The following is a 12,158-nucleotide window of genomic DNA, read 5'->3' on the forward strand; positions in this document are numbered from 1 at the left end:
TCCGGCACATGACATGCAGTGGGACTTCGGCTCATATCCATTTATCAGGGGGAGGGGATAAGAGAGGATGACAGGGTGAGACAGAGTGGGAGAAAGAGACGGAGGGTGACGGAGCGAGCAGACGATGGAAAAAAGAGAGACAGGGAGAGCGGGAGAGATAGAGGAACGCCGAGGGGATGAGACAGATGCCAGGAGGCAGAAGTGAGAGAGGGAGAATGATGGAGATTAATGGGGAGTGGCAGCTCGGGGACTAAACAGTCTGCAAAGTGAGAGTGTAAGGAGGAGAAGTGACAGGGGCCCAATGTCATTCTGAGCAAACTCCTACACCACTGTAAGCAAAAAGAACATCAAGGGAGAGGGGGGCGGCTTCCATGCCACAGGCTGCGGTCATTAAACATTTAAGTCACCCCAGAGGGCTCATGTGACAGAGACACAGGGAGGACACCAGGGGAATGAGATACAGGGGTGCACAGGGCTGAGGGGAAAATTGGGATGTCTAAAGAAATGTAGACCAAAAAAATCCACATTTTGAACATGCACCAAGGCTGACGAGGGATAGAGTGAAAAATAAAGGGAATATAGCACGATCAGTCTGCTGCAAGCCGCTCACTAGTGGTTTTAAAGGCTGAGCTTTTCGCCCTTCATAATAAATTCAGTCTCAGTGTGTGATGAAATTATTTTTGCTTAGGAAAACCCAGCGCCAGTCCACAAAACATCCCAAAAAAATCAAAGTAGGGAATTTATTTATTCTTGGCATTTCTTAAGAGGCGCTCTGTGGAATTTTGACCATAAGTAACGCTGTGGAGGATGTTTTTTATGAATGAGTCCCTGCTTTTTTTCATGTTGTGCACAAGGCTGTGCATGCTGGAGTGTCATTGTGCAGGTGACCCCGGGCTTGTTGCTGTGGAAGGTTTCATCCTGATGCCCTGATTTAGAGTTGCTGGGAGTAACATGTCCATATAAATACAGCAATGTGCAACTAAGGCTGCAAACAAGGGAAATGGAACATAAACAATGCACAATATTGTATGCGAAAAATGAATTTGCAAATTTTTTATGGGAAAGGAAATGCACACTATATGTTTTGTAAAGTAAAAGTAACTTTTTGTTTATAAGAAAATACTGAAGGGCTTATTTAATCCAATTACTTGAACACACACACAATGCATCTTCCTATATATTTAAGTTTAGGTGATAAAGCATGATCACAAATCTGTCTGTAAATAGATCTAGTACATGTAGTACATTTCCTTTTCTATTGGTCAAACTTATTCTGAAGGGAGGTTAATTATTCATTTAAAAAAAAGACTATATATTTTTTAGAAACAACAGATGCTAGATCATTTTGATGGTTCACTGACTTTGAATAGAGAGAATGTTTCCCCTTTCCACGCCCCACCCATAGCTCCTGTTCTTGCTTTATGTAACTTTAGTGAGTGGGTACAATTTCTTGTGGAACTGACTGATAGTTGCAACCTCAAGTGAAGTCATTAAAATCCAGCGCTTATCTCCAATATTCATAGAGGACACTTTAAACATGAAGAATTCTAAAAAGACTTTTTTATGTGTTCGTTAAAGTAGCAGCTCTTCTTGTACAGGAAGCCAGGGACTACATGAAAACAACTTCATCGCTACAACGCGGAGCCTGCAATAATTAATCACCGTGAGGGGCTGCAGAGGGCGCTGTTATTCTTTAAGAGCTACGTAGTGTTGCTTTAAATAGCACAAAACATATATGGAGCCTTGAGTGAGCCACCGGAAAAATAATAAGCTCTTACTGTGTTTCTTATAAGCAATATTTACTTTATTTAAAAAGTTGATTCATTTCAGAATGTTAATAGGTTAAATTTCAGTTGAACACTATGAGGTGACTTGTTCTGTTCAGGAGAATAACTGCTAATACAGGAAACCCAGTGTTTGGCACTGTGGAGGTGGTGTTCGCCAAATGTCAAGGACTTTTTAACAAGAAACCGTGAACCCAATTAGACATTTATATGACTTCCTGTGCCACAGTCTGAAACAGCTATTTTCAAAGCCAAAATATATATTAAGTCATCACTTGGAATCATTATATTGATAAAGAAGCGGTTTTACACCCATAGAGATGAGCAAAACAAAATAACATGATAAAACACAAATAATTTCTCTGACAACGATTGGCTGAAAAGTGATATATTGATAGTGCTAGCATTCATACAACTGTCTTGTTAGGCTGTGTGGGATTTTAGATTTTGAGGCACTCCAACAATTTTACATAAAGATCAATACACCCCATGAGGAGTAGCTTTGCAGCCATTAAAAACAAGCTGTGGCTGCAGAGCAGCCCTGTCGAACCAACAAGAAACTACAACTGAATATATCACAGTGATGGGATCATAGAACTTGGAAGCTGGGAGTTTTTAACAAAAAGTCCACATTAGAAAGATACGGAGGGGGTTTAATAAATGAATATACCATCAGTTGGATTAAGTGTTTGGGGATTTCTGATTTAATTTAATTCAATTAAACACTGTTTACAATCCTGTTATGTTTGCCTTTTGTAATATATCAAGTGAAAATTGAATTAGCCCTGGCTACAGTAAATAACTGTATTGTCTGTATCCAGATAATTAGTTGCTTATGAATCTATAGTTTAGTTGTTCCTTTAGTTTGGTCTGATAATTGGCTTTGACAACATCACAGCCCCTTTCTCATTTATCCATCCCAGAAAATGAATGGCCTTGTTTGATACATGGGAGAATTTCCATTGTAGTAAATTATTTATCCACCATTTCTTCTGGGCCTGATAATGAAAAGCCATTATTCCTCATCGGGTGATAATAGTAACTTACCCCTGGTTGGGCCCCCACTCGCTGCGGATGCAGAGGTGCTTGTGGACTGGGTCCTTCATGTAGCCGTCCAGGCAGAGGCAGTCTCCTGCAAACAGAGAAACAGAGATTCAATCATGTGTTCATTACAGTTGAGCCTCTTTTCACTCAGTGGAGAACTCCCTTTGCTCCTGTCCTTTTATTTTTCTCCATGAGAGCTATCGCAAAGACAATCCTCCTCAGGAAGATAAAGCACTTTTTATCATCGCTTATGTTTTAATGATGTAGTCAGTTTTCCTTCAGCCATCCAACCCGTAGCTTTGTCTAAATTCTACAGCAAAAGCGCAGAAAGTTTTCCGGCAGGAGCACTTTTAATGGATAATGGGAATGACAGCCCTCATGTTGCATAATGAGTTTTTTTTTAGCTTGGGCACAATTAGCATGAAAATAACTTGTTTATTTGGGAAACATACAAAGCAAAGAGCTCCTCTAATGAATGCTTATACACATGAGCCTCATACAAGCACAATGCATAACAGTGTCTTTGAATTACTACAATACAGGCAGCTGACAGATTAGTTCAACCAACAATACAGGGTCCATAGGCATCAATGCATTCATGATACTTAATACAAATCATATATTGAGAAAAATAAACAAAGGTAGGAGTAAAATAAACTGCTACTGTAATTTTAAGTCGAACTAACTTTGTAACTTCCTAGATCATTCACTAAGGGAGAGGAGCCAGTCACAAAGACTGTATATAAAGATAGATATAGATGTCACCCACAGGTTGGTGGTGACAATCAGTGCGGGCTGTTTGGCCATCGCCACCGTGGCTCCTGGTTCGACAGTGGGCAAGAATGTGGATCAAGGATGCTGCTTAAGTGTGATGAAGATGAAACCTGGTTAAAGACATCCCCACCGTAGCTATGGCAAAGAAACTGGGGTAAGAAGCTGGGCTACTTTACATTACTAGCCTTCTATTGCCCAAATAGCACAAAACAAATTTGGGCCACCTTTGGTCGACATGCGGTGTTGCCACGGCGCACTTGTGACCCAGATCTGAAGAATGGGAGCGGGCCGCCCAAGTGCCATCATTCCATGTGGTATGTGGTCGGGATATGGGATGTACAGCTCATCTGGGCCAAAACAATCTTTCTATGTGGGTAGAAACTCAAAACTCAACATATTCATCAGCCAATTCATGTGTGATAGTAGCTATTTAGTGTTCTCACCATAAACTTTTAGATGCTGGCTTGTATAGCCATGATTAGTACGAAGCTTTGTCTGGTCGTTTACACTGCTGGTGTAAATTGTACGCATATTTATGATGCTGATTACCTTCGCTACGACTGCTCCGTTAGACATGTACTTCTATCTGTCACAAGATGTTCATTTCTTTCAGTACATCAGTACTTTTTGAGGTCATGGCTACCTGTGATGCTTCCACTTGCTGCATATAACATAAACTCTTAGTACCAGTCTCAGCTACCTTTCACAGATGCCATGACATACAGTATTGAGTATTATGTAAAAACTCATCGATGTTTTCATGTGTTTCTTTCTTGTTCTTTTTCATCCAGTAGATGTATCATGACAGGCTGTCTGATAGAAAGTGGCCTTTTTCAGTGAACTTTATATTTTTCATTACCTAAAGCCTTTATTACACTCATTTATGTCCCTCCCATCATCACAGTGTGGAGCGTTGGTGACAGCTATGTACGGCGTTCTGCCTATAGAAGATTCAGAGACATAAAAAAACACCTATATCGTGCTGTTTGTGTGTTGAGTTGGAGAACTGAACAAAGCCTGGCTTTTTTTGACCCCTTCTTTTCAAGCCCCCTGCGAGGAGGAGTAGTACCCGATGTCCGCCTCATCCATTGTGGAAGCAGTAACATGTGGGAGAAGTATCATGTTTTTTTGTTTCTTTCAACCAAAGGTGCTGTTATTATTTTGAATTCGGCCTTTTGGTGCCATTTTGTGAGGACTGTTTGTCATGCATATTGTTGAGCATATTTTTATGTTCATTATTGTAACAAAAATATACATGGGAAGCCACAACACTGCTCTTCTTCATCCCTACAACCCCACCCATATTCCATTTTCCTCCTATCACCGCAGGGACACTGCAGCACCGAGCCTGAAGAGGACAGATCCATAACCACTTGCACCAGCCAGTCTGTTGATTTTTATTCGAGTTAATGTGTTTAATTTAACTGTCAATTCTTACAGTCCACATTTTGGTGTTTTATGTAATTTGATTTAAAATAACGCTTTGTGAGTAAATGTGCAATTTTCACATTTCAGTAAATTATATTTTTATTTATTTAATATTCATATTTATATTTTTATCCTAAGTTCTGAGTGTACGGAAAGGATCAGCAGAGATACAGAAGTGCAGTTTTTGTGGAAAATGAAAATATTTGCACATAATCTTACTATCTCCTGAGGTTTTTTAAAGATGTCTTGAAATGTCTTAAAGGTCCAGTGTGTAAGATTTAGGTGAAAGGGAACTATTGGCAGATATTTAATGTAGAATAATCCTCATGATGTTTTCACTAGTTCATTTCATCTAAATTGTATGAATTGTAGTTTTCTTTACCCCAGAAAAGGCCCTTTATATTTAAATACTTTATATTTACATCGAGGGGACCCTCTCTACGGAGGCCGCCATGTTTTTTACATTAGTCCAGACTGGACAAACTAAACACCTTCTGAGTTTTTATGACAACTGAAGCTACCACAGTTTCTTTTTCATGTTTGGAAGGAGAGGGTGGGGTGAGGGGTGTTCAGCTGCAACATGCAACTTCAGCACTAGATATCATAAAATTCTACACACTGAACCTTTAACACGATGTTGGCAAATAATTATGCAGCTTCTACGTCTGCGTTTTGTGGGATTTTTTACATTTCTACCTTTTTTGAGAGTCTTTTGTTAGTCAACTTTAAACACCAGTGGGTCAGATCCCGGACAAAAGTGTTTAAGGTAAAAACAACTAATTTCTGGCACACTGAATAGTTTTGAGCCCCCCAACGAGGTATCAATTATTAGTGAAGATGCCACTTCTGAGAAGGTGTTGTGTGTATTTCACAGGAATTGCGGGGCGTATATAGTGAGAAAATACAAACAGGATTAGCATTCTATTAGCTGATTGTGTGAGTGGGTTTTTTTTTGCCTTACTGTATAAGAAATTCTTAAAGGTCACATAACAACTATATATATATCTCCAGGAGACATCAACACTTTTCAGAGTGCAGGTAATTATTTGTTTTTCACTTTGGATTCTCAGTGAATGTATATGTCATTAAAAAAAGATCTATGCACATATTGGTACATGTTAACAAATTAAATTGCCTCCTAATGTTATTTACAACTATAACCTATTATATTTAAAAATTATATTTTAGCAGCTACCACTATTTTAATTCAGATCACCACAATATACCCAATTGTGGTTATATGTGAAACTGATGAATGGCAGCTTTTTTAAATGTGCTTTTACACAGGATTATTCATTATAAATACAAAATGACTAATTACATGTACAAGTCAAATATTGCATCATAGAAACAGTAATAGTAATTTTATAGTAGCATAGTAGTAGAAGTAATGTAACTTAAATACACAAAACAAAAGGAAAGATGTGTAACAGTTGTAACACTCATTATGATAATATAATCGACGTGTCCTGATTTGTTCTACTTTGTCCTTGGATAAAGAGAAGAATGTTCTGCACAGTGGTGTCTTTTGGACATTTCCTTCCCAAATAAAAGTGACAAGACACAACAAATATCACATAATAGCAGAGTTATTAGCGGTTAATTATTAATATGTTTGAGAGTTTAGATTTTTAAGTTTTGCAGATTTAATATAGTTTTTAATACATTATGTCATCATGTTTTGGTATTGGGGTATATTGTTTCATCAGCAAGAGTATGAGTGATATAATTATATTTTGTTTCACCATACACAAAAACAACTTCTCAAATCAAATGGTCACTTTTAAATCTTTACTGTCTCTAAAACACAGTGGAAACAAAAATAACTTTGTGTTTCTCAGTACTTTCTAACTTTTGGCACAATGGGAAAAGGCTGCCAGACATCCTGAAAGTCAATACTAGACTTAACTTTTAATCATTACTTTAAATGTGTAGATTTAATGGACTCAGTTTATATTCTTTTTTTTTTCCTCTGTTATCTGACTGGTTCCAGTGACTGAATAACCTGTACCTAAGTAGTGATGTGAGGCGATTAGATCATTGATTAGTCTAATAAATAGACAATTAACACTGTCATTATTCAGTATAGTAAAGCCTGGCTGGCACGGCAATGTCCGAAAATCTGAAATTTTGGGGCAACTGTTGACAGGCAACAGTGTGCTGCTTAATGATTGGAGAACTTTGGTCATTTTAAACTGTTTCTTAACCCTGGGTTCAGGATCCTATATGTTTAACAGATCCTTGATAACTGAAGATTTCTGCTTATCTACTGCTATCTGTTTGACAAATCAAAAAAGAAAAAAAACTCTATTTATCTACATATCTCACCAGGGTGAGCGGTGGAGGGATTTGGATTTGTTCCACACTCTCTGCTGGCATGCTCTTGATAAGTGAAGCCTTTTAGCGAAGAACAGTGAAGCATCAGCTTTTTGTTCGGCTGTCAGCTCCCAGGAGAAATGTCGGCCTTGACTTTGTTCAGAATGATTGATGGGGTCTCACCTTTGGTTTAGAGGGTTACTCAGAAGTAACATGTACAACATGCTCTGCTCATGCTCAATGGGAGGTAAGTGAAGGGCACGGCCCCAAGGCTATATTCACCACTGGTAATGGAAAAGGTCGACTGTCAATACCTGCCAGGCTACAGTATATCATACCCACAGATTCACAAAAGGAAATGACTCAAGGTTTTTGTGCTTTTGAGTCTACTTATATTTGATAGCGTACTACGTAATATATTCTGGAGCATCACTGTGTGCTCTTGAGTTAATCCTACATCACTTCTAAGACTGGGTCCAGTTAAGCTCAAACTCAAAGAGTCTTTGAATGAGAGACAAGGAAAAAAAACTGAATCCTACTCAAGACGAAGACACAAGGAAATGTGAACACATTGTGCCAATAAGTAATCCCTCTGAAACACTGCATATCCATCTGTATAGGTCTATAAATATTCAGCATCCACTTGCTTTGCTTTTTGGACTGAACAATGCAGAAAGAAATGTAAGTGCTTCATTTTTTTTATATATATGTGCCCAATTGAAGTGAAGGACAATCAGAAAGAAAACTGCATTTTGTTTACACTGCTGCTGACATTAAGACCAGAATTCAAAAAAAGACAAGGCTCAGATAAGTTCAGGAAAGAGAGATGGTCTGAGATAACTCTTCTGCCCTGGTCATAATCATGACATTATACTCATTATACTCATCAAGGTAAAAAAAAAAGTACTAATCGTTAAAATGATCACGTTTTAATCGACCCAATAATTTAGCCAGATTATTAAAACTAATAATTTTCAATGGATGGTTATATGGGCATAATAGAAAAGATGAGACAAATGTGTCTTTTGGTGGAGTGGATCCCATTGTGATGTCTGGACACTGATGTTGTGGGAAGCCCCATGGATGCTGGCTGTGGTGAAAACTCTGGGTGGTGGAGAGTTGCATCATGCTGACCTGCACTGAGATGACCGCTGATGATGCAACAACATGATGGCCATGGCTAAATCTGATTGGTTTAACTGGAAGGGCCCCATTTTACAGCAATGCAATGCACAATGCAAATGTATTTACTAGTTTTCCTGCCCATTCCCATCTTATTAAAGTAGCAAATGTGTTGGTCTTAAAGTGGGGTCAAGTTTACTATTGTATTTATATCTATTTGTATTTGTATTGTAACTGGCTAAAGTGGATTTGGATGCACTGTGAATGCACTTGCACTTCACACTGTTAAAAAAAGAGCACAAACGGCAACCACCCTCAGTCAAGAGATTGAGCAATAAAAAAAGAGAAGGGAGATAAAGAACTGAATGGAGCAATGGAAATGCTACAACCTGAATGTTGTGACCTTTCACTACTATCCTCGTGGTATTGTGAGGCTCATAGTGAGACAAAAAGAAACAGAAGGAGCTCATCAAATGTATCTGTGGCAAATACGTGTATTCTATTAGCCAATTCTGTGTGGTGTTTTTTGGTCTCACTATATATGGCTCACTGAACCTGCAAAAGAACGTCTTAAAGGTCATGTCACCAATGTTTTCTAGCAGTGCAGATAATTATTTTCCTGATTGTTTCTCAGTGAATGTTCAGTATTTTTCTTAAAGTAAAAACATCACACAACATCAGCTTTTCTTTTTTTCTTACTTTTTGCAAAGGTCTACAGAACATATGCTAAGTGTTAACAAATATATATCCTCTTAATATCATCTATAACTAGAAGGGCGCTCACGAAGAGTGTTCTTCTGCCAAGGCTAATCCATTGCTATGTAAAAGCACAGTTTCCCATGAAACCACAAGGATCCCAAACATTTGTATATGAATGATAATAAAATAAGAAACTCTGATTTGGTGTTTTACTCTGTTGCTGCTATGTATAGCAGTGTGCAGTCCTATTCGCTATTTTACGTGATCACGGTCGATGCACCATCCTCAACATTTTTACGGTCCATGCAGACCTCATACTTAGCTGCAGTTGTGCTCGTACACTTCAAGTGCAATGCAATGCAGTTCTCTCTCTTGAACTTGCCTCTCACTCTTTAGTGTGTTTACCCGTCACTCCGATCTACCACTGACTGAATGAATTTCACGGGAAACGGTGAAAACAAAGAAAATCCCTGCATCTACCCATTTGTTTTATTTACATCCAATAGTTTTTGTGTAATCCTGCTAAAAAACAGACAAACAAAATACAAAAAGTTACATTGTTGTAGGAAACTGATGAATGACAGCTTTTATTAATGTCTTTTTTTACTCAGGTTTATTTAGTCCATTTATCCTCAGGACTTAAAAAAACGAATCCTGGTAGGAAGTGAAAACCGCCTCCTCATTCACTCTTGCTGCTGCTGAACAATCATTCATCTTCCTTTCATTAGTGTTTCTGAAGCCACAGCACTGAACTCAAAGTTTTTTTACACTCATGAGGTGTTACATTCCAAGTGCTCAATATACAGGCAAGACAGTTTCACACTTTATTCTCCACATATCCCACCCTGCTGATTGTCACCTTTTAAAACCCATGACAATACTATATTTAGGGCAACTAGATAAAAAAAAAAATGTATAGAGTTCTCCAAACAACCACACGATCTCTTGGGCATCAACGAGAGCAGCACTGGAAAAGTGTGTTTTTCTGCATTTAACTTTAACTTTATCACTTGTGCTGAAAACTATTCGCTTCATCAAGCAGATATCTGCACACCGATCCATCTGGCAGTCACACTAATCAAGCCAGTAAGTTATGATATGGGAACGTGTGTCTCCAGAGGCACCACATGTCCACAGACTCTCACACACACACACAAACAAACACACACACAGAGCAGACAGAGCAGAGGAAAGCAGGTGAGGAAAACAACCTGCAAACATCAGAACCCAAACCGTCCAGGTTTCGGGCTCCTGCAGGAAGGGAAGCGCCGTTCGTTACATCGTCTTCCATCTTTTTGAATGTTTTGCTGGAGTAGCGCAGATATTGTCGCAACCCATCTCTGTTTTCATCAGTATCTCCTCCAGCAGAACAGAGGGTTGGATTTAAGCTATGTATAGCCCCTCTGCAATCTCCTACTACAGACACTTTCACTCACTCTCATGTGCACATTGTCACAATGACACACACAGACATATGCATGAGGGGTTCATTACGCATGAAAAATACAATACAATTACTGAAGCCTTGCTGTCAGTGCTGCTGGTCCATATATCATTTTACATAGTGGACAGAGTGTGTGTTTGGGTGTATGGGCGAGTCTAAAAAATGACTCTAACAAAGGCAGGCATGAGTCACACACACTGATCCAGCTTTTTGATTCATTGAAAGGTCTCAGAACTCACTCTGTATTGCCCTGGGGAAAGTTGGGCTGCTGAATAATAGATGTAAAACAAGGAAGACAGTTTCTCTGCTTTAAATGTGAAATTCCTTCCTGCATTCATAACTGTAGTGACGCACTGGCACAGACTTTCCAAGAAACTGGGCATGAATAAAATGATTCATTCTGTCCATTTTGTTTCATCTCCATTAGGGGTATACACAACTACCAATACATGATTCAGATATAGACTGAAGTGCGTTGATTTAATCTTCCTGTACCCACTGACCTATCACATCACTTAGTAAAGTAATTACTAAAATCAAACTACAGTGCAGTGCAGAGAAAATAAACTTTTGGCAACAAATAACTGATTAAAACCAAACAAAAAAATGAACACTTGGATACCAGCGTGTTAAGAAGTACCTAAAACAACAGAAAGCATCTTTGGACGTATTAGAGCAAAAATATCCAAACCACATGAAAGTAACTATGGTGACACGCTACAACAGGTTCACCACATGTTCAGGGAGAACCGCTGTTCCAATAATATTTTGACAAATCGGTATTAGCCAAAAGGGGTGAGAGCTAATGTTGGTTAGGATTGGGGTAAACCTAACCACAACACCAGCAATCAATTACTATATATGACATATCCTATATCTCAAAGCCCATTCAGTAAGTCATACTTTGCATGTCATCCATGCCAACATGTCATCGTTACATCAAGTTTCTTGGATAAGAAGTATTACTTTGTGATGAGGGCACTCCTCAGGGGAACTTTGTCCCAGTTTCATTTGTACTTTTAATACAGCATTAATACAGCATTAATACTGCCCTGTGAAATTTAAACAGTGTTTGTACAGCACTGGAGCCAAATCCAATACAATTGAAGTAAATGGTGATCACTTCTTTTTAGTAAAAAAACTGTTCTGGGGAGAACCCGTGGGTATCGCCAGAACAAATGTGCTTTGTGGACACTTCACCCGCCCCTCCATCGGCATAGTGGTGAGTAGATAATGAGTGAATTTTCATATTTGGGTGAACTATCCATTTAAGACTCTGGTAATGCACAGTGAGTACACAGGCAGCGTGTGTGTAAGGGCTGAAGGGTAGAGCGGTCGAATCACAGTCCATGCCGTAGTGTCCTTGGGCAAGATGCTGGACCTGTCATAGATGTTGAAGGCACTAATGGGAATCAGCAGTGTAGGCAGGCAGGTCAGTTAGTGACAGGTACGCTAGACAATTATTTAATTTGGTCTGAATGAAATGATTGGTCATGTTTAATACAGATCTGTGAAGATAACAGAAATGTTTTCTTTTCTTTTTTTTC

General features: G+C 38.8%; 1 protein-coding gene across 12 annotated transcripts in view; it reads right to left on the reverse strand.

The window, feature by feature from the left end:
- astn1 (astrotactin 1) overlaps positions 1–12,158 on the reverse strand; it is a 389,228-nt gene that overhangs the window by 252,733 nt on the left and 124,337 nt on the right. For all 12 annotated transcript variants that reach the window (XM_069511745.1, XM_069511741.1, XM_069511748.1 and 9 more), the window contains one exon: positions 2,832–2,916. In XM_069511745.1, the coding sequence (XP_069367846.1) occupies positions 2,832–2,916 (85 nt within the window). The remainder of the gene's footprint in view (positions 1–2,831; positions 2,917–12,158) is intronic.

Source organism: Paralichthys olivaceus, chromosome 16 (assembly GCF_024713975.1).
Source record: "Paralichthys olivaceus isolate ysfri-2021 chromosome 16, ASM2471397v2, whole genome shotgun sequence".
Taxonomy (NCBI): domain Eukaryota; kingdom Metazoa; phylum Chordata; class Actinopteri; order Pleuronectiformes; family Paralichthyidae; genus Paralichthys; species Paralichthys olivaceus.